This window comes from Tympanuchus pallidicinctus, unplaced genomic scaffold (assembly GCF_026119805.1).
Source record: "Tympanuchus pallidicinctus isolate F22 unplaced genomic scaffold, pur_lepc_1.0 scaffold22, whole genome shotgun sequence".
In the NCBI taxonomy this organism is placed as follows: Eukaryota; Metazoa; Chordata; class Aves; order Galliformes; family Phasianidae; genus Tympanuchus; species Tympanuchus pallidicinctus.
In genome coordinates, this window is record NW_026294739.1 from 846,338 (window position 1) to 869,617 (window position 23,280).

The 23,280-nt window shown below is 47.1% G+C and overlaps 2 protein-coding genes across 4 annotated transcripts in view; both read left to right on the forward strand.

The window, feature by feature from the left end:
- The window catches only part of PLEKHB2 (pleckstrin homology domain containing B2), a 418,604-nt gene that overhangs the window by 76,652 nt on the left and 318,672 nt on the right, over positions 1-23,280 (forward strand). The window lies entirely within an intron of this gene.
- On the forward strand, positions 3,787-22,530 carry KLHL6 (kelch like family member 6). Its single transcript, XM_052685575.1, has 7 exons — positions 3,787-4,140; positions 8,028-8,193; positions 11,695-12,144; positions 14,298-14,535; positions 18,347-18,549; positions 19,455-19,668; positions 21,552-22,530. The coding sequence occupies exons 1-7, from the start codon at positions 3,881-3,883 to the stop codon at positions 21,851-21,853; spliced, it is 1,833 nt and encodes a 610-aa protein (XP_052541535.1). The 5' UTR covers positions 3,787-3,880; the 3' UTR covers positions 21,854-22,530.

Below are 23,280 nucleotides of genomic sequence, written 5' to 3' on the forward strand. Positions count from 1 at the left end.
TATCTACCATATGGTACCTAAGAAAACAATAAATAGGGACAGCTGTTATTGCAGGAACATCCCAGCAAAACCAGCCTGAGAGCAGAAGTTGGAAATATAATAAATGCAGTGCTAGCAGAATAACATTGCGATAAACTTGAAATAGGAGGTGCTTTTTACCTCCTGTTGGGCAGGCCAATGACCCAAAATTAAGGCTGATTTGCTAACTCTGAACAAACCGCACCTGCCCAGAAGTAGGGATGTGAGAAAGCTCAAGGAGTGGGTTTTGAAATGGAAGGTGACACTGGTGCAGAAGAGAAGACTGTGATGATACAAAGATGCCAGCTTGCAGTTTGTAGAATACCAGGATATCAATTTCTGAATGTATTTTCAAAAACAAAAATCAAGTTTCCCTGCAGCTTAAATAAGGACATGCTATTTTAAGCTAGTGAACATTAGTACTGAGGTACTGAACACACAGACAAGGAATCTAGAAACTCCCCAGGGTTGGCAAGGTTATCTCAGGCCTCAGTGATCTTACTTTGCACTGCACAAGAAAATGGGTCCCGATCTGATGAGCCCTGATATGTGTGCAGTCCTCAGATCTGCTTCCACGCACAGGGACCGTCTGCATTAAGCAGTCAGTATTGCCTGTGGCTGTGTGCTCCCAGCAGGGTCTTCTTTTTTCTGCAGCATCAGGTAGCACAGTGGAAGTGATTGCAGTGTTGAGACTTCAGTAGAACTCTCAAACTTGCTCTTCTGCTGCCGTATCCTTTTCCTTTTGGATGCTGGTACCTGGAAACAGGCAATCTCAGAGAAATGAGTACTCCCTCCTACAAGCATCAGGAAGTATATCTGAAGGTGTAGCTGTCAGTATGTTGCTGGGGGGATTGGGCTCTGAGAGTTAGGGCAGCTCCGGTGGTGATTTTAGCAGTATCACAGAAGGATAAGAACAAGTTGTCAGCACCAGCTACGTGGTCGTGGGTCACAAATACCTGCAACAGTGCTGTTCTGTAATACGCATGAAGTTTCCAGATCCTAGTGCAATACCAAGTTGTCTCCATGTCTTCTTTCTCAGCCTGGAAAACCTCCTGTCTGTCCTCATCTGGCCTCCTCCTTGAGGCAGCTGCACACTCCCATTTTCCTTTCCTGGTTCCTCTTGGACTCATGAGTCTCATCAGGGCTCTGTTCAAACAGAAAAGAAGCAAAACAAGTGACAAGAACAGTCAGGGATCTGTTTCTCCATGTCTTTGTTTTAGAGGTGCCTCAGCTCTTGGTTCTTGATCCCTTGGTGGGAGATGTCCTTGCTGCGACTTCTTCTGGCCCTCTTCTTAATCATGACCCCATGTCCATCCTTAATGAAATGCCTCTTCCCAAGGATTCCTTGCATCTTTCACTTTCCAAGACAGGAACCAGGATCCTGGGCTAGTTTGGGCAGATACACTGGTGTAATCCAGCTGCACAGTACCAAAATGCCACAGAGATGAGATGCTGCTTTCAGGAACAGACAGCTGAACACAATCTGGTGCTGGCTGCAGGTCAGCATTTAAGCAAGCGGCACGATCTATTGACAACAGAGTGCGCAAAGTTAAGAAGATCAAGGGGGGTCCTAAGCAGCTTCTGCAGACTTCTGGTCAAACGTACAGAACAGGGAGAGGTACGTAGCAGCAGTGATCTGTGATGTTAGCTCTGTAAGCTTACTGTGTGAAAGAAGTGGTGAATGCGCATTAAGTAGCAGTAACCCAACCTGTTACCTCGGGCTGGAACAGAAGCAGCACAGGTCAATCCAATATGCGGAGACTAAAGACAACAAACAAACACCTCAAGAACAGACAAGCCTTCAGCTCTCACCACATCATTAGTTCATTTAGCTAGCAAGTAATTATTTAATGAAAACAGTAGCAGTGCAGCCAGAACAAGTTTCTGAAGGCCAAAAGGAAGAATGTTTTTTGGAAGCTGCTACCAAAAAGTAACAAAGTGGATTTGCCCTAGAACTGAAGAATGTGTTGCTGCTGCAGTCTCGAGACAGGGCAGCTCAGCAAGCAACTCCCTGACGTTGTGTTCCCTTTGCAAAAACAACGTCCACCTCAGCGCTGCCCTGGTGCGTGTCCAAATAATGAAACTAGCTACTGCACTTGTAGATTAATCCCCAAGCAAGAGATTCTCTAAACACTAGGCAGCCCTATATAAGCAAAGAGAAAAAGACAGCAGAAGAGGTGCTTGGCAGGAAAAGAAACTGGATTCTAAGGGTTAAAAATACATCACTTGGTTGACAGCACAGGAGACAGGCTGCAGATAGCGATCAGTGCTAGTACTAGCCAGCACTTGCTTAAACTACCACAGTCCTTCCTAGCGAGCAGTGACTGAGCAGCATGCAGACATGGCCACAGCTACCAGCCAACCTACTTACTGTGGGGTTTCCATTCCCAGCGCTCACAGCCAACAGTCTTCAACTTCTGCAACTTCTAATTCTTTGCTTTTAGCAATGGGAGCTGAGTGATCACTGCTGAATCTCAGCTTTCACTTCAACAGATAAAGAAAATACAAAGCTTCTCACCACCAGAGAATGGCCCGATAAGGTGAATTTCCTAAGGTCAAAAGTCATGATGATAAACAAAGAGAACCTAGCCCAAGACAGGATTAAAATATTGTCATTTCAAAACCACACCCGATATTTTTCAGAGGTCTGATTGTATTCCTGGAGCGATATTTGGTGGAGAGATTGGACTGGCTTAAAATAGAAGGTGTTCATCACCAGAAGCTAGCACAAAGGGCAGCAGGAATGCATTGACATCAGTTGGGAAGGAAAAAAGCCAAAGCTGTACACAGATTGCACAAAATAGAAAAAAAGCCCACTACACAGAGGTAGGGGAAGGTAGGAGGGAGACTTCTCTCTTTCCTTCCTCTTGATCTTCTTATCCCATACAAAACCTGACTGAGTCCAGCTCTCTCTGAAGGCTGCTTTCACCTCCCTTTTCTAAAATCAAGCTTCCCTTAACCCTGTTAGTTCATGTCAACAAACTGGGAGACAGAAGAGGAAACAAACACAGTTAAAATCCGAGGACTCACCAAACCAGGGTTCCTAGAAATCAGGAACACAAAAGCAGGGTCTGTTGGTGCTCTCACTGCCAGGAGCTCAGCCCTTTTGGGGACTCATTCTGTACCCCCAGCATGAGAGCCTCCCAGACTTGCCAGGGCTTTTGCCCTGTTATTTCAGCAGGCTCAGTGCTGATTGTGTGTCAGCTCGTGCTTATGGGCCGGATTGTCTGCTAGGCAAAGCCCACGGAGACCCAATTCAGCCTCTGTAGAAGTCATAGCATTGCAAAACATCCTGAGATGGAAAGAAGAGTTTTTCCACGTTTGTCATCTAGCATGTCGTGACAGACAGAAGGTTATCTAGAAAGCTTGTGAATATATGTGTTATTAAATTATTATTAAAAAATAATACCCCAAAGTACCAGCACGGCGATTAATAATAATGTACCTGGAAAAAGAATGTTAAAAGAACGGCCTGTTCCCCTCTGCAGCCCAGCCGGCCTGCAGTGTGCCTATCGCTGGGGCCAGCAGGTCTGGGTAACAGAGCAGGGGTGGGAAGCAGCCCTTCCTCCAACTTGTAATCTTCTCACACACAGAGGCATCTTAACTCCTTTCTAAACACGTTGATGCTGCCTGAAATTCACCAGGAAAAAAAAAAAAAAAAAAGTTAAAAAAAAAAGTCTTTGTTTGTGTTAACAGGATGAGAAAGTGCAAGGCTTCCTGTTATGTGTGTGTGACAGCTACAGATAAGCGGAGAGGAGCTCTGGACAGGAAATCCGCCCAACTTCTGCAGTGTGACTCGTCTGAGGCTTAGGAACTCTTTTAGATCGAGGCACCAACAGAATGAGACGGTGCTGGCCAGAACATGGGGGACACGCTGGAGAAGAGCTCTGAGGACGCTGAGTTCTCCTTGGACAATGAGTGCTCCACAAAAATGGGGGAGCTGGTGGAGGTCTCCAGCGGCGAAAAGATCAAGTTTGATGACACGGGGCTCTCTCTGGTGCTCCAGAATGGCCTGGAGAACCTTCGGCTTGAAAATTCCCTTACGGATGTCATCCTGTGTGTGGATAGCAGGGAATTCTCCTGTCACAGAGTGGTCCTTGCTGCAGCCAGCAATTATTTCAGGTAAGGCACGCTAAGAAACAAACCGAGGAACTCAAGTTGCGTCTTAGTCTTGAGCCATAGATCTCCAAGGAGAGTAAAGTGGGTGGTAAACTCTGCAACTTTGCGGTGAGTCTGTGACTCCTGATACTTTCAGCTCTTTTTCAAGTCAAAGACTTAAATAAGGCAGGTGCAAAGCTGTGGATTCGCCAGAGTTCTGTTACCAGCACCCAACAAACCTGCTGGGGGCATGCAGAGAGAAGGAGAATGGGCGGCCAGCAAGTGGGAAGTGGATTTGTAACCAAGCATCCGGAGCCCCTTGTGTTATTCCTTTGGGATCCAAGCAAAGAGGAAGATTCATTTGGATCACAGGATATTTTTCTTGGGATAGGAGTGGATTTGCACAATTTGATCATTGTTCTCATTACCGTTCTGTGGTAAAAATATATATTGCATAAAATCATTGAGGAGGAAAGAGAAGGAAGTTTTCATTTCTCCTAGGGTTACTGAAAATCAACTGTAACAGGAATAACCAACTTGAAAGAAACTTACCATTTCACTCCCATCTTGAATTTTGCATTCTTTCAGCACTACAGTGGGTAGCTGAGACCACAGGCCAACAAGGACAAATTGTAGACACATAGAGGAACTTGGTATTGGTTTTAACACAGATTTTCCACTATCGTTTAGACAATCACATTTGCATGGCTGGGATTTTTTTCTTTCTTTTTTTTACTGCTGAAGTGGTCAGATGACTGAATAGCTACAGAGGAAACATGAGAAAAAAAGAACCTGTGACCACTTGTGACATAAGTAGAAAACTAATTTTAATGGGTTTTGTAAGCTTTGCAGGCAGTGCCTGATAGCACAGTTCTGGTTTTATTGTCTTACTGCAGAGATGTTGAATATAGAGAGATGGGGATTACTCCTGCAGCTATACTACAGAGATAGTGTATGTGAAAATACGCAGCTACAAGCAGAGATGCCCAAACTCTTTGGGTTACTTTCAGTCGAGCTTGGCAGAAAGGCAGAAACCTCAAAACTGTGGAGCGCCCACAAGTCTGAAGGAAATGGGCAGCTGGGAAGAGGAGAGGGGCTGGGAGCAGGGTCCCACCGCCTCAGCTGCCCTGAGGGAGCCAAAGCATGCACTGCTGTACTGGGCCAGACGTGGAGACACACAGAGCTGTGTCCTGAGAGATGGGGAGTGTGTGAGAGCAGCAATGAGACAGAGCACGGGGTCTGGGGAGGGAAGGTGAGGTTCCTGCGAGGGAGGAAAGGAAGACATAAGTCTGCAGGGAGCTGAGCTTTACTAGTTCTACTTATTTCATCTTGCCATCACTCACCAGGAGCTGCAGGGGCTGGAAGAAATTTTTCAGCCACACCATTCCTGTAAGCAAATGCCATGCAATGTGAGCAACCTGGGCTACTGGGAGGTGTCCCTGCCTGTAGCAGGGGGGTGGAACTATGTGATCTTAAAGGCCCCTTCCGACACAAACCATTCCATCATTCTATGATTCTGTGATTGCAGGGCCTCCAAGGCCCTTCCTGACAACTGGAAGCACAACCAGTTCATGGCAGCTGCTGTAAGCACAGCTGAACAAGGCTATGGCTCTATGCCTTTCCTTCAGCATCTGCTTGAAAGTAGATAGCCCAGTGCTTCTGACATGCCCTACACCTGTGGCCAAAGTGGAATTAATGTTCTCCCTCCTCCCACATGAAGGTACAGGAGCAGAGGTCAAGGTGGAGCAGCAGTCCCTCACTGCATTGCCTGAGGTGGTGGGAGAACAGAGAGAGGAGTGAGCCATTTTCCAGAGCATCCTCGAATTCCAGCATGGTTGTTTGAAGTCAGGTTCATATTCCTGAGCACAAACACTCCAGCGTGGGTGGGTACTTAAAAAGTGCTTCACAAACTGCATTTGTTTCATTGAGATTTCTCCCTGATTTTTGTTATCGCACCCACATTTAGGCATCCATATTTTGGCCCTGGGCCCCTCACTTCAGAAGTGCATTTATTAAAATAAATGTTGGTTCAAAGGTTTAGTTTAGAATTACACAGGGACAGGAAACAAAGAAACAGACAACAGAATTGGTGGGCATATCTGCAGTGCTTAGAGCCCCAGAGAAGGCCATCACAAGCAGAGCAGAAGGACACAGCAGCCAGCTCTCCCAATGGATGCTGGCTATCCGAGTGCTGTAGAAGGCTCCCGCTCTGCGGGATGGAAGTGAAAGTTTGCCTCTCCTCCAGACAGGGAAGATTCAATACAAGACTGGAGCCAGCAGTGTAAGAGAGAAAAGGAACAAGAGCAGACAACACCTGCACCCTACAGCAGCCCATTTCTCACTCAGATGGAGCATTCAGCACCTATCAATTCCGTGCAACTGAAACAGCGGTTTTGTGCAAACCTCGCTTCGTGTAGAAATCTCAGTCCTGTGGAGAAGTGGGCACTGCTTTTTTCAGATGGCCACCTGCCTGCGTGCCCCTGGCTTACCCACAACCAACAGCATCGGCAGTGAGAGAAGCTAAGGACAATCCACCATTTGCCCGCTGAGATTAAGGAGCATTCAGAAGGCATCTCTATGCCTTTTGAATGCACTGATTTCTAGGGCAGCAGCAGCTGGAGCAGAGCAGTGCTCAAAAACCCTCTCATGAGCTGAGATGAGTGAAAGGACGAGGAGAACTTCAGATGAGCGCTATTTTCTATGACTTCTCTCCCCAATTTTCCTGCTTAAAAGTTAGGACTTTTTCCTGAAATGCAGCCTTACACACCAGGAAGCTAATATAAGCTCTCTGGCTATAAATCCTCCGCTGAGACAAGGAGCAGGCAGCAATCAGAGCAAGGAGCAGCTGATACCTTCCACCTTCCACCTTTGCCAATAACTCTGCCTGCTTTGCAAGAAAACCTGTGAACATCTTTACTCCTGTGAGCTGCGTCAATCTGACAGCTTTCTTGCTGTCTTTTCCAAGAAGCATTTTGACGCCTAGGCACTTCCCAGGTTGCAATGGCCTGTCAACATTTTATGTGACTAATAAAGAAGGGCTTGGTGTACACAGCAGAGAACCCCTAATAACACATTAGAGCTGCACGTTTTTCATCAGTGCAGGCATAAGTGGACTCGTGCTTCTATTCTGTTGTGCCAGACTCTGAGTGACATGAATTCTCACCTCAAACGCAGTAATCAAGGCCAGACTGATCAACCTTCTACATAAAATCAAAAGCGTTGTATGAAATACTTGTAACTGTGGTCTGAAAATGCAGATGGTGTTTGCCTTGCATCTACCACAGTGAAAGAGCATGAAAATAGCTCTTAGAGAAATTTATTTTTCATATCCAACATGAAAAACTCGACCAGCACCAAAGTTATGTGTGACTGTTGCTTTTCAAATACAGTATCATCCACCAAAAGGAGAGTATACCAGTAAGGTGAAAACACTGCATGTTTATGTTAACAGCAGCTCCACTCCTGGTTACCCAGACGCTCCTCTGGCCAGTGGCACTAACTCTATAGTCCTACCAGGACTTAGCAAAGGAAAGCACATTCTCTCCTGGCCCATCCTTGGTGCCAGTGGGATCAAAGCCATTTTGGAGCCTCAGGGCTCAGTCTAAGTAGCAGCCTGCAGCTCTGAAGCACAGAAGCACTGACTTCTCAGGGCTGCCTTCTGTTGCTACAGAGTTCCAGGTCTGCTGCAAGTCCAGCTCTGAGGTATCATTTCTAAATGTCTTCCTTATCAGCTGAGTAAAGAGGCATGAAAACAACAAAAGCATACTACTCCTTATTACTTTGCTAGAGGGCTAATTGCATAAAATATGAGGCAATCCAAGTATTTTGTTTTGAAATCTATATAACCAAATGTTTTCAGAATGTCTCATCCTGGCTGGGATGCAATAAAAGATAAACATCTTTCTTTTCAGGGCCATGTTCTGCAACGATCTGAGAGAGAAATATGAAGAGAAGATTATACTTAAAGGAGTCGACGCAGAAACCATGAATATACTTTTGGACTACACTTACACCAGCAAGATGCTCATCACAAAGCAAAATGTGCAGAAAGTTTTGGAAGCCGCCAGCCTCTTTCAGGTACAGATAGCTCAAACCCACGGGTCCAGCTACAGTCTGCTCTACCCTGGTTATAGTACTGCATACTTTGATTTCATGGGTTCCAGGGGCACTTGGCTTTGTTTGTATTTACGCTGCAGTAAAAATTGGCCGTGGCAGCCATGGGCTGGAATGCTTCTGCACTCTGTGCTGTACCAACAGGCAAACAGCAAGGCTCTGTCTCCCAGAGCTCCTGCCGGGCTGCAGGCCCTGGGCAGCGTGACAGCCCTGCCCCACCATTGCCTGCCCAGCAGGGCAGTAACTTCATCTCTGCCTCCCCCCGCCTGGAGATGGAGGCTCACCGCACAGCCTGCACCTGCCTTCGCAGGAGTCCTGATGGAAAGGTTTTAGTCACGACCGAGGCACTCAGACTGAGCAGCGTTACTCAGCCTTTGGTCCATCAAGTATTCACGTGTCCTTTAAATCACCTGTGAGCTCTAGCAAATTGCAGGTCCTGGTACTGAGCTGCAAATCCCTAACAAACTGCAACTAGCATAACCTGCCAAGTGCCGGTGTGTGTGTGTGTGTGTCCAGGGAGGTGAGGAGCACCTGACTCCCCAAGCACCACAGTTCACCATGAACTAAAGATTCCTGAACCTTAACGAACGTGTCATGTGTTGCTGTGACACCAGCCTGGTGCCTTGTGGTGGGGGCAGCTGGCGCTTGCTGTGGGGAGAGCAGGGAAGTTGCCCCTGACCATGGGGTTGCTCGGGGAAGGTGCCTGGGGCTGTGTGCAGCTTGCTGATGTTTTCAGCAGACCAGTACAGCAACAGAGAGCACTCAAAGGTTGCTCTGGGTTAATTTTTCAGGGCACGTTCCTGAGATTTTTTGTTTGTTTTCTTCTGAAGCTTTTTTCCTCAGGCTTTTTTTTCCCTGAAACCATCAAGAGCATGAACTTAGGTTTTTTTCCTTTCTTTTCCCTACTTTTCATGAAAATTCATATTCAACTTGATTTCCATAGCTGGTGCTTTAAGGAAAACTGTCAAATGCTGCGAGAGTATTGGTAAGGTCAGGAGGGTGCCATGAGCAATAGTAACATGCAAAAACCTAGAAAACTAGGAATATTCTATGAGAAGCAGTGATCCCAAGCTTTGCTGCAGCTGTCTTGGACACCCTCAAGATTTATAAGGCCTGAAAGCCTCACATTATACATGGGTGAGGTTTTTGGCTGAAGATATGCTTTGTGTAAAAAAGATTTAGTAACTATGAGCGTTCTGCCAGTTTGCCTCTGCTACGCACGCTGAAAAACAAAAAGAAACATTTGAAAGAGACTAATGTTTGATTTCAATGTATTTACAGCTAAAAAGATGAATGCTTTAATTTGTCGTAATATTTTTCTTGCGGCACTTTTTTCCTTTCCACTTAACGATGTGAAAAAACCAATTTCCAAACAGTACTTTTTTTTTTTTCATCCAACCAGCAACAATTTTTGGCAGCACCGCTCTCCAACCTCTCCGATTTGACTGAGGACCAGAAAGTAAATAATTTGCAGAGCGTGGCTTGGGTCAAAGCTGGGACAAGCAGGGACTCGCAGTGGGGGAAAAAGGCTTTATTATATTCAGAGAGAAGGCCGAGCGGGGGCTGAGCAAGCAAACAGGGTACCTCTAGCCAGTAGGAACATGAATTTGAAGGGGTATGAGAAGGACCCAACTACTGGGGAGGATGTTCACAGGGAGCAGAACGTTCAAAATGCCCAGGGCGGCATGAGGAGGGATCCTCACAGAAAGGAAAGACTGCCTGAAGGACAATGGGAGCAGGGGAACCAGAGACCTGTGGCGTCTTCCTCCCGTCTCACCTGCCCTTATGGGGCTGAAGGCGGCGTGCCCAGAAAGGTCTGGGGAGTTTGAGGGAGTTTTGCCTGTAGCCGAAGGCAGCGGTGGGAGCCAGGCAGCAGGGTGAGGAGCAGCGGAGCGGGGAAGTGCCGGCGTGCCGAGCTGCGGGCGGCCGCTCTGTGGCTCAGCCTTGCAGCCCTGCTTCTCACACCCACGCCTCGCGGTTCCGCATTCGGCTGCGCAGGGGCAGCCCGGCACCACACGGCCGTTACACCGCCAGCGCTGCTGTGGGCTTCTTCTGAGCAAGTGTGCGTGCAGCTGTGGAGAGCACTGCTCAGCGTTCAGGCTGCGGATGGCTACGTGCGTGACCGTGGCATATCCCACCTGGTACTTCAGTGCCACCAACTTCGATAGGGCTAATATGCAACTGTCCCGGGCACTGCTGCTGCTGGCAAAGTCCTTTCAGGCCCTCAGGAGATGCGCAGCGTGGTCGCAGCGTGAGCCTTGAGGCAGTGTGGCCCCGCAGCGTGCTGCTGGCAGATTGATGTCACAGGCTGTGCGTCCTGAGGCCACGTGTAGCTTGGTGCACCAGGCTGTTGTGTTGCTCTAAACTCCTGACCGCATCTCAATGTAAAACAGGAACCAGGTAGTTTGTACTCAGAACTTGCGATCTGCTATACATTCTAAAAGTGTCAGCACAAAACCAAGGTGTCTAAAAGATCCTGTTGTAACTAATGAGACAAATCTAAATATTATCATGTTAAAAAACGTCTTCTATTTGTTTCAATTCCTCTTTGCCCCTAAATTACTGTTATGCAGCTTTCCGCTCTGGGACAGAACAAGTTAAAATGAGCTGCTTGCTGCATTGACTGGAAGAAGGACCCAAAAGGCATGGACAAAAATGCACAGCATCAGTTCTAGCCCATCTTTCAGTATGTCAGTACTGCATCACTCAGTGACAACTGATACAAAGCAATTACGTCCTACTACATCTCAAATCACAGACGAGAAGAAAAGCCCAGCACAAAGTATTGTAACCTATCATTTGTGTTCAAGAAATGGGACATGGTTTAGTGGGGAAATATTAATGATAGGTGGATGGTTGGACTGAATGATCTTGGAGGTCTTTTCCAACTTTGGTGGTTGGTGATTCTATGATCCAGTAATCACCAGCAACCCAGCTCACACTGTAGCTCATGCAGATGCCCCGCAGATACCTGTGGTCCAGGATCTGGGACCAGAGATATCTGTGGTCCAGGAACAGGTTGAGGGAGATTGACGGGGCTGTTGGGCAAAGGAGATTAATGGCAGTAGTTGTGATGTCCTACTAACATAAACATGAGAAATTCTTTGATGAAGATTGTGTGCAAAAGGCACATGTTTTGTGAAGGAAAACAAAGATCACTAAGACATCCAAAGATCTCCTGCACAGCACACAGTAGAAAGACAACCCTCACTGTTCAGCATGTACTGCTGGTCCTTCTCTTCCTGCCACATCTCCAGAACAGGATGGCATAGCTGTGCATGCAGGCAGGGCAGAACTTCAGTCCTCGCCTTCCAGATCACAACATTCTGGGAGATACCTGTCCTCGTGTGATTGATTTCTTGTCTCTCCCAGCTCCTGGCTCACTAGGGCCAACCCTGAGCTTATAAGCTCTCCTGTCATACAAAGAACCACTCTGTGATATGTCTGTTTTTTTTCCGCCCACAGTTCCTGCGCATGGTAGACGCTTGTGCCAGTTTTCTCACCGAAGCCCTTCAGCCAGACAACTGCGTTGGCATCCTGAGGCTGGCTGATGCCCACTCCCTGCACAGCCTGAAGCAACAGGTGCAAAACTACATTATCCAGAACTTCACCCAGGTCCTGAGCTACGAGGAGTTCCTGGAGCTCCCGGCCGATGTTCTCTGCAGCACGCTGAAGAGCGATGATCTCTACGTCACGGAGGAAGCCCAGGTGTTCGAAACCGTCATGAACTGGGTCCGTTACAAGGAGTCGGAAAGGTTTCCTCTCTTGCCAAGCGTGCTGGAGAATGTCCGTCTGCCCCTGTTGGACCCTTGGTATTTCGTAGAGACTGTTGAAGCCGATCAGCTCATTAGACAGTGTCCGGATGTCTTTCCTTTGCTCCAGGAAGCAAGAATGTACCATCTGTCAGGCAACGAGGTGAGTAAAAATGGAAGCTTTTCTCTCCTCCTTAACACCTCTGCTCAAAAATCCCACAGGGAAGGAGCACTGCCTTGAGGCAAAAAAAGAGGTATTCACACAGAGGTGTCTCTAATTAGTGTCAAGGTTGGCTTCACCAGTTATCCTGCTGATTTAGAAAGCAGGGAAGCTTTTAGTAGAGTGTTTTAAAATCAAAGCTCCCAGCTTCCTGTTTATGAATGTCCTCATACACAGACCTGAGCAGCTAAACAAAGACCTTGGATGACTTCCCCAGTAAAAAGGCAAAGCAAATTGCATTACTCCCCACACCTCATGGTCTTATGTAGTATTTCAAGCCCAAGCAAGGACAAATAATTTCTACACTAAACTCTATCACAGTCTGTGGAGAAATATCTTTCAGAAAGAGCTTCCAGGGAAGATGACCTCTCCCCAGATGTGCCTATCCTCCTCATCTGGGTCTCTGTACCCAAAAAGAAAGGCTCATCTGGGCACCTGGTCAGGGCCTGTCCTGCCTGCTTGAGTCAGGCTGCAGTGGATCTCCAGTTCCTCACCTGGAAAATTAGCTATCAGTCACATCTCCCGACCCTACGTGTGGGTGAGAGGGGAGAGCAGCTGGAGGTCAGATTTCCTAACAGGAGCAAAGGTGCAGGAGTGCGTGAGGACAGGTAGGTGCCTCCAGGGTCAGGGAGGCAGGGGAAGGTGGGAGGCCTCAGGAACGTGCTGAGGATCCATAGCTGACCGTGGATGTGAGTCACTGGAGGGGAGGACGATCAGCTCTGTGCTGGTGGCTGTGTGGGTCAGGTCCCGGCCACCTGGGGCAGCGGCAGCCGCTCTGGTGGAGCTTCAGAAGGAAGGCTTGCCCCACAGCCTGCAGGCTGGCCTCGTTCCCCAGGTTGGTGCGGACGAATGAAGGGAGTGTTGCTCAGGGCTGCACACTCATTGCACTCGCCTTCAAAAGGCAGCCGTCAAAGGCGGCCCTGACAGAAGAGACAGACAAAAACAGAGTCTGAAAGCCAGCAAGTTCTGCGACCAGATGATGAAAAAACCTTACCTAATGATTTGTTAAACATAGGGAAAATAAAAAACATGGCATCTGCGTAAACAATCTTTTAAAATAGAAATAAACTACGTCAGTTTATAGAAGCATATTAAAAATAGTTTAAAACTGTAAGCAGGCTGCCTGCTGCCATAGCATTTAACCTGGAGAGAAGCCATTCTGCTTCTTTGGACAAGTAGGGTTACTGCAGGGGGTGCAGAGCTCTCCCAGCACACTTGGAGAGTCCACAAATTGGCAGATGTCCTGGGACAGAGCAGAAGCAGAGAAACAACTTCATGCATTACTGTTACCATCTAGACCACATTTCTTATATGATGAATAATTGAAGGAAATAAAGGTTATTTCTTCTGTCCTTCAGCACAGAGCTGGCATGCCTTGGGTCACAGTAATGCACTCATTTGCACTTGCCTGCAAGTATTCTCTTTCAAGCAGGGCAGAAACTTCCAAGCACCCCCTGCATTCTTTGCTCCTGGTGAACCTCTACCTTTATCCAGTGTCCTCGGTTGATGCAATGAGCCAACAGGCAGTAAATCAGAGCTAACTACATTTCAGAGTCTCATACTGGCTTTAAGTATTCTAGCTTTGGCTTTCATTTAAAGCTTACAAACAAACAAATAAAAGGAAACCACAATAGAGGATTGTTATTGTTTTGACACTTCAACAGAAGTCTTCAGGACAAATAATATCTGCTAGCACTAATTACAGTCTTGCTCTCTCCAAGCTCCCCAAGGCAGGCATAAACCCTGTGGCCCTTCCACCTTACTCTCCCTCTGCTAGCCCCAACAAAACATGAGCTCTTCAGCTGCCCACACACACCCAGCCTTGTCACTGTGCCCTCCTTTTGATGGGCACCTCTTGGTGCTAGCCTGGGAGCTGCTAGGGAGGCTGGGATCCAAAAGGATCCACACAACCTCTACTGCAATGCTTCCAGGCTGCTTTCTAGGCTTCTAACTTATAGAGCATGTGATAATTGTTTCAGCAGATCGTAACTCAGCTGTGATTTGCAAGATACGTAATCAAAAAATAGGTCGCCAGACCTTTCTGTAATTGTAGGTGTCAGTGCCCTGCATACTCACTCTGTCTTGCTTGCATTTAGATTATTACAGAGAGAACCAAGCCCAGGATGCACGAGTTCCAGTCTGAGGTGTTTATGATCATAGGGGGCTGTACTAAAGATGAGAAATTTGTAGCAGAAGTGACTTGCCTGGATCCGCTGAGGCGAAGCCGCCTGGAAGTAGCAAAATTACCAATCACAGAGCAGGAGACGGAGAATGAGAATAAAAAATGGGTGGAGTTTGCATGCATTACGCTAAAAAATGAAGTCTACATATCGGGTAAGGAACAAGATATGGGGAATGGCTGAGGGGCACACATGGTTCTCATGATTAGTTTCAGCTTTTGTTGAGAGCACGCTCATAGCTGCTTCCTAAGAACTGAGCACTGCGGGCATTCCCAATGCTTCGGCTTTTGGTGGGCTCCAGAGAAGTGCTGGACACGTGAGGACACTGCCAGGCCCTGGCAGGAGTTTAGGCACAAGTTTCTCTTCAAACAACGTTGTTCTGTATGCATGGCTTCTTGTGTGCAACACTATAATCACAGAAAGGCCTCTGAGCACTGTTTAGCAAACATAAAATGAAGAATACTTGTTCCAGTATCTTCTTCATTCAATCATAGAATCACAGGATCCTTTGAGTTGGAAGGGACCTTTAAAGGCCACGTAGTCCAACTGCCTGCAATGCACAGGGACACCACAGCTGGATCAGGTTGCCCAGCCTGGCCTTGAAAGTCTCCATGGATGGGGCATCCATCACATCTCTGGGCAGCCTGTGCCGGTGCTTCACTCCCGCACTGTAAAAGACTTTTCCTTATATCTAACCTAAATCTCTTTAAGCTTGAAGCCATTTTCCCTTGTTCTATCATCACAGACCCTGCTAAAGAGTCTGTCCCCTTCTTTCCTGTCGCTCCCCTTTAGATGCTGACAGGCTGCCCTCAGCTCTCCCCCTGCCTTCTCTTCTCCATCTGCTCAGCCCCAGCTCTCCCAGCCTGTCCTGTAGGAGAGCTGTTCCATCCCTGGCATCATTTCTGTGGCCCTCCTCTGGCTGTGCTCCAACAGCTCCATGTCTCTCCTGTGCTGAGGATTCCACATCTGGACGCAGTGCTTCAGGTGAGGCCTCACAGCACAGAGCAGAGGGGCAGGACCACCTCCCTGACCTGCTGGCGGTGCTTCTTTTGGTGCAGCCCAGGATACGGTTGGCTTTCTGAGCTGCGAGGGCATGTATATGGACTTATAATTTGTCTACTTGCAGCTCTGCCTGCATAAGCAATAACCTGCCAGAGTTCTACTAACACAGCAAGAATTACTCAACAACCTGCAGGGAAGTGTCACCACTGTTTGGCTGCTACCTGAAATCTGCACTTTCAGGAGCCCTGCAACAGCACATCAGACAGGACTCTGCAAATGCCCATCTGTCAAAGGCACTGTAACCATCAGAGCCAGAGGAAACTTAGTGGTCCAGACACACAACGTGTATCAGGACAAACATGTCCTGAACATAACATCTGCAGGTTTCCTGAGAGCTTCAGCAGGTATATTTACCTGCCCACACAAATACAATTGAACTCCATGTAGAAGGTGAATCTTGGAGCTGCAGAGATTTCACCTTGACATTTAGGAGCTTTAAACTCAAGCTTGCTAGTGTTACAGTGCAACAGCTGGCATTGCTGTTCTGTCCAAAACAAATCCGATGGCCTCCTTCCACTTTAAAGAAGAAAAGAGACAGCAAAATAAGACAGTAATTACTGTCACCTTATGACCATGATACAGAACAGTGCCTTCATGGGTAGGAAGAATTTCCTGCAATATCATCCACCAGATTCTACTCTTACTGAAAACAGGAGAGTAGAAATCATGTGAGAAAAGGGAAGGGGATGTATAATTTGTCTTCATTCAAATGTCTTCCATTGCATTTTCCTTTTTGGGAATTCAGATTTTTATTACTTTATTCCAATTTAAAGTTTATTAAATCTTTATCCAGATATCAGAGTTAGATTCTTCTCACACCTTCACACCCTTGAGTGGACAGAGTCTCTTTTTGTTTGCTTTAATCTCTTATTCTTTCCTCTTTCTCAAGGTCATAAGCTTTATTTCTCTGTCCTACTCCTGTCATATTTTCTGATGCCTCTTGTCTACCTTTCCTTTCTGATCTATCCAAGCTGCCTCCATGCCAGGCTAATACATCCCTATGGTAGTATCAGCTGGCTTTCCTCTTGCTGCAGAGCTCCTCTCTCTTCCTTCCCTGCATCATTTAACACCTTTGACTCCTACCTCCATTCCCTCTGATCTTTCTTCTCTCTGCTTTTCAGTCTTGCCACCCAAATAAAGGGCTGAATGGTCCACAGACATTAGTAGTTTGCTTCCAGCTAATCCAAATGTTTCATGGTTCATTCCCTAATAAACACCTGGTGTGCCCTTTAACTCTATTTTTTTACTTGTAGCTCCTGTGACTTTCTACTTCTTTTCGACATTGGCCTGCATCTTTCCTGACTTGTCTCCCACCCCACATGCCCATTTCTCTCAGCATCTTGCTATAGTTTGGAATCTCCTCTGCTCTGTTAACTTCCAAACAACAGGAAAGCCCTTTGTACCACAATGATTCCAGATCACTATTTCCCCAAACAGCAGAATTGCTTTGACTGGATGGATAGAAATACTTCAAGTGCAACTAAAAATGCCACCATTATGGCTCATCATTCTGCTGCTTTTACTAATGCATTTCTGATTTTTCCTGAAATTAGAAAGAACTGTGGTCTAGAGAAAGAACAGAAACAAAACAGCCCTCCAGTTCTCTCAGAACTCTCTCCCCACCCCGTGATGTGTGGGCCCAGCTCCTAGCTGAGCTCTCAGCCTGCAGTGGGAGGCACAAAGCCTGGGCATGGGGACTGCAAGGGAGAGCGAGGGGAAAACACCTGCGGCCTCTCAGCCCCACTGCAGCCCTGAAGGCTGTGTTCAGGTCCTTCTGCCACTTCAGCCATTTCAATGCAAATAAAATTCAACACACACATATGAAAAGCACTTAGACAAAAGCATTACAAACAGCTCTTTCTAGCATGCTAATTATCTCCTATTCAATCTGCTATTTGGCCCAGAGATGAGCTCCATCAATTTGCAGTGATCTGGCTGTGGTACAGAATACCAACAAGGGCAGACACTTTCTCAATGGAATATGAATTCCCTTTTCAGTACATGCACCAGCAAAGCCAATGTTTAATCAGGTTGCAGATGACAAGCAGTTGGCCACTCCGTCTGTGCAGAGGGTTTCAGGCTTAGCTACGTCCGTTCGTATTCCATCTCCACCATGAATGACATGCAAACAAAAGTACTGGCTAAAACATTACCCTTTGCTTTAGAACAAGGAAAGATTTTCTTGCAAGTCAGCTCTGGAATGAGTTTACAGGGACCAGTTCTGACCTTCAGTGTCTAAGTGTGAAGTAAACTCAAATCAGTAGAGAAAGAAACTGGAAAGACATATAAAAATGAGATTCTGGACAGGCAGCTCCAGGACTCAGTAGCAGCACTTGCAACGTGCCAATCAGGACTGCTGTCAGCTAGGAGCTCCCGGTCAGCTCTTTTTATACCTCACGCAGCACCAGCCTGGCTGGCTCCATCTGCCCTGTGCAGAGGCAGATTCCAGAGCAGACCTGCTTTCCAGGCACTGGTCCCACTGGCTGCTCACCCTCCCATCTAACTTAAGGCATGTCTGTCTGTTGACTGCCAGCATTCTGCAAAGCCTGCTCAGAGGTCTGCCTTGTACTGCTGTGCTCTGTGTGCACGCTCACTCAGTGAATGTGCTGAAGTGGCAAAAAAAAGGCTGTGGTTTGATGTGAGAAACAGTGATCTACATTTACTGAATGTTTGCTGCAGAAATTGTTCAATGTTTCCTTCACTAGCAAGTAAACTAAATGCTGAAATACTCTTCTTGTTTAACGGGGCCAGGCCACTGTTACAGGTAAACTGAAGGAGCTGACAATAAGCACCAGTGGTTTCTTCTGTGTTGTGAGCAAGCCCGGTCACAAGTTAGATACATTGGAAATTTTGTAGAACTACAGGCTATGGTGTCATATTTACTCATGTCATGTACACTGCAGGTGGCAAAGAAACGCAGCACGATGTCTGGAAATACAATGCCTCCATCAACAAGTGGATACAAATCGAGTACCTGAACATCGGGCGATGGAGGCACAAAATGGCCGTGCTGGGTGGCAAAGTGTACGTCATCGGGGGCTTTGATGGCATGCAGAGAATCAACAGCATGGAGGCATACGACCCCTTTCACAACTGCTGGTCAGAGGTGAGACCCTGCATCGTTTTACTTGGCACATTTGAGTAAGAAAATACTATGACATTAAATCACAAAAATGGAGAAGACAGGATCTCGTACAGTTCTTTTTAAGTAAGTACTTCTGGTCTGTGAACAGCCCAGGTATTTTCTCTCTCTAAATGCATGTCCTGCAGAAACTGGAAGACATAGGATTGTCAGCCAAATTATGCGAGACACCTGACGCCTGACTTTCCTTTGCTGGCTTTTAGAGACAGTAGTCCATAAAGTGCCAAGTAAGAGCATATGTGAACCAGAGCATGGGCTGAAAACTGCTGCTCTGATATGTACAACAAAATGTGTACACCAACATGTACACTGTATTTGCAGTGGGTTGCACAGTTAGGGTAGAAGAACAGATTTCAAGGTAAACAGGATGGAAAAAAGCAGTTCTGCTAACTGCTTCAAATGCTGAGAGTATTAGACAGTATTAATCCATGAAATTAATGAGATTAGGCACCACAATGGCAGATAGAAACCTCAGTTTTCAGATGACACAGAACATTGCAGAGGAATCTAACAATCATGGCTACGAGTAGAAGGATCACTATGAATGAGTTTCCTGCGCTTTATTTTTCAACACACATAAACATGTAAAAGAGATCAGAGCCATGTCTGACATTTCCTAGCTTTTGAATTGCCAACAATGTAATTTTAATTCCAGCTTTTGAACACGGCATCTTTTTATTAAGGGGTTTACAGTCTTGAAGGAAAAAAAAAAGAAACACTTCTCTCTTGTCCTTGGACATGTACCATGCTCTGTACCCCACCGATCGCCTCAGAAGCGATGTCTGACATAAAACAGAGCAGACTCCCACCCTGCGGGTACCAGCCCGACTGCCTGAAATCAGAATGGTTACATGGTTAATGTTTTACAGGCCGCTCCCCTGATGGTGAATGTCAGCTCCTTTGCAGCAGCGAGCTACAGGAAGAAGCTCTATGTGATTGGAGGAGGGCCCAACGGGAAGCTGGCGACAGACAAGACACAGTGCTACGACCCTGCAGCCAACACGTGGAGCCTGAGGGCTCCCATGCCGGTTGAAGCCAAATGTATCAATGCTGCAAGTTTCCGTGATCACATTTATGTTGTGGGTAGGTGAAGCATACATGTTCCTTCTTGTCCAGACACACCAGGGCTTGTTTCTCCCTGTTAGCTTTACCACAAACTCTGTGGAATATAATTAAACACTCAGATAACTCTTTCCACTAAGCCTGTGAGGATGGGAATCCATACACTTAGCAAGAGTGGTGATAAGTCACCAAGACAGCCTCCCTCTTACAGGTATCTTGGAAGGCTTAAAGAAAACTTAAAGATACCCAAAAGTGGGTGCACAGTGGCAAGAGCATGAACTTGTGGGCTACCTCACATTCTCCTCTGCTCCCCAGCATTATGCAGCCACTGCGTGCAGGATTTATGCAGGGAAATGGGCAGAGCCATTGCTACCCAAAGACATCATGCCTGGGGCTGATTCTGTCAGCTACTAGAACAAAAGGCAAAGAGAGAACAGGAGTTTACTGGTAGCGAGCTGAACTGTGGAGCAGGGAGCCTGGTACATCTCCAGCTGGTACTGTCTGACTTAGGGGCAAGATGTTGCAACTCTTGATCTAGTTTGGCATGATGCTCCCAATAAAGTCATGCAGTCTTTCAGACAAGAACATCCACCTGTAAGACTATTGTGTTCTTATGTGAGAAACAAATGTAGTTACATTTGGACTGAATCTGAGCTTTAAAAGATTAAAAAAAAAAAGCCTCTGGTTATGGTGTCTAAATAAATGAAATTACACAGGCTGATGAGTTATCCACAGCCAGATGAGTCACTCTCACCGACAGTGTATGATTTAGGCTGCTGTGATTGTCCATGTCACCTTACAGTAGCTTGACTGTCCCTCAAGCACTGGACAAGCGTTGTTAAAAGCAACTTTTAGTACAACTACCATAGATAAGTGCTCACTTTGGCCACAGGTAGAATCCCAGGCTATGTAGCAACTCATCAAGAAAATCAAGGTTTCAAGATTTCCTTGGCCCTACTTGATTGACAGAGATGCTGTAGAAAACACACCCAGTCTCTGCAAATCTCAGACAGAATCATAGAATCATAGAATGGCTTGGGTTGGAAGGGATCTCAAGGATCATCAAGCTTCAACCCTCTGCCACAGGCAGGACCTCCAACCTCCGTATATAGTACTAGACCAGGCTGCCCAGGCTCCATCCAACCTGGCCTTAAACACCTATAGGGATGGGGCAGCCTCTCTGGGCAGCCTGTTCCAGCACCTCACCACCCTCATAGTAAAGAACCACTTAGTTGTTAGTACTCTCAGGAGGAAATACATTTCCAGAGCCTTTCTTGGGTACTGAGGCATTGACCATTTTTCAAATGAAAAGGATCTTGCACAACTAGACAATGTGCACAGTTTCAAGAATGACTGCAGATTTGGGGAACGTGGAAAAAATGAAGGTCACTCTGCTTAGCTTACCCATAAGAAGATTAAAAGTTCAGTTTACAAACTCTTAAAGAAGAACAGGGCTTTTGAAAACAGCTACATTCAGGCAGAGGGTGCTTTAATGGCAAGGTGGGAACCGCAGTTAGAGAAGTTAGTGCAGAACTCATGTGCCCACTTCTATTTGTGGCAGCTTAGCACATACAGATCGGCTTTCGTGGGCTGAGCTTTTGAACAAATCTGTGTTTTCCTAAACTTGTGTCTTCTGCTGAAGCAGCAGGTATGAGCAAGGGCCATCCCTGGGTGCACTGTGCTGTGCTGCGTGACCACAGTGGCCTGTTCTGGCCTTAAATTCCCTGTGAACAATAAGAGACTTTCTGTGGCTCTGGCTTTCAAAACAATAAGCATCCAGTGACCTTGGTTTTTTTTTGGCTTTGGGTCATAAATCATTCTTACAGAAGCCATCAAGGAGTCTTGCTGATGCAGGTTGTTCTGTTAGAAGCTTTGTTGAAGGCTGATCTCCACTTCCTCTGCAGGTGGGGCGATGAAAGCTCTCTACTCATACAGCCCCCAGGAAGATACGTGGTGCCTCGTGACTCAGTTCACCCACGAGAGGGCCAGCTGTGGGATTTCTCCCTGCAACAACAAGCTGTTCATCACCGGCGGCCGAGATGAAAAGAACGAAGTGATTGCAACAGTGCTGTGCTGGGACCCTGAGACCCAGAAGCTGACAGAAGAGTGCGTCCTGCCGCGGGGAGTGTCTCACCACGGGAGCGTTACCCTCAGGAAGTCCTACACACACATCCGCAGGATTGTGCCTGGGGCAGTTTCTGTCTGACTGCAGGAAACTGCACAGGAACTCAATGCCTCGGTGCCCTGTGGCACAGTCTGCAGGGACGCTGTGCAGGTAGCGACGGACGGCGGTGCTGCCGCTAGCGTCACCTGGGGAGTGTCTGTATATATGCTCAGCCCTTGTGTTTTCTCTGTACAGCACGTCCTTAAATTATCTTAATTCCTCCCCTCCAGTCAAAGAAGGCACCAGCTGTAGTTTTCTCCTGCCGAGACTGTAGCTCAGGTCAGACAAAGACATGTGATAGGTAGGTGGGAAACTCAGCTCCCTGCTGCATCTGCCTGAAGTGGCTCAGCCTTTCCTGAAGTGTGTTCAGCTATTTATTGTGATCAGTTGGACTTGCAGCACCTACTAGTGAAAAAGAGAAGATACTTTTGGAATTAAAGCTTTATAACTTTGGTGAAACATAATGTTGTTTCCTCCAAAGCTGTGCTTTTTCTCAGTGATTGGGACATTAGCTTAAGTTAAAACCGGTTTGTTTGTTTGCTTGCTTGAAGACGCTTTGTTAGATTTTCAGCTGTGTGTGATGAAAAAACTCCATCTCAATTTGCAAGTTTTGCTGTCAGTCCCAACGAAAAGACCGGCTGCAAATATAAATGAACTCTAATCTTGTTCCACTGAACATTCACTGTGGTTGTTTTCTAATAAAGCAGACCAAAAGTTGGCTTCCCTTCTGTTCTATTCCGGGCTGGCTGCCGCTGTGTCCGCGGGGCTCTCCTCCCTGCTGCTGCACATAAGCGTGTCCTGATCTGCCCCAGCCCCGCTCCGTCCCCGCTGGATGGCAGTGCTCCACCAGGCTTTTTCTATTGGATTTGGGCTTCCTGGAACGCCAGCGGACGGAACAGCCTGCTGGAAAGAAAAACAGTTCTCGGTACTACAGCCGGCCTGATCCCCGGGACCGTCACATGCTGTACCAAAAGGGGCAAATGTGCAACATGCCAGCAGGGCTGGAGGCTCAAGTCTCGGCATCTGGGTCAGTTGTAGAGAAGGGAAAATAAACACGGAAGAGGTCATGCCTGGGACACTCTGGGAAACTCTTGGCCAAAGGCTGGGAACATATTCTAGTCCCTCCTCCCCTGCCCAGCTGCTGGAAAGAGCAACTCACCATTAAATCAAAAACAGAAAACACTGCACAAAACAAATCTGTGCAAGCAGAGAGTGCTGACTCCCTCCAGCCTCTCTCCTTCTCTCTGCTGTCTCTCCTTTTGCCTGATACAATACTAAAAACAGAACCTCTCATATTAGTGTGAGACAAAAGTAGGGGTTTTCTGCACCCCAGATGCAGAGCTCTCAGGCTGTGCAGGGGCCCAGAGCTGCACAGGGCTGCACTGTGTGACAGCTGTGGCAGTGGGTGTCCCCAGAGGTCCCCCAGTGTCCTTGCCCACAAAGCCTGATAGAAATCCTGCCTCAGCGTA

Coding starts and splice junctions, on each gene's coding strand:
- KLHL6 (XM_052685575.1), top strand. CDS start 3,881: ATGGGGGACACGCTGGAGAAGAGCTCTGAGGACGCTGAGTTCTCCTTG. Junction 12,145..14,297: donor ACCATCTGTCAGGCAACGAG/GTGAGTAAAAAT, acceptor GCTTGCATTTAG/ATTATTACAGAGAGAACCAA. Junction 19,669..21,551: donor TGATCACATTTATGTTGTGG/GTAGGTGAAGCA, acceptor CTTCCTCTGCAG/GTGGGGCGATGAAAGCTCTC.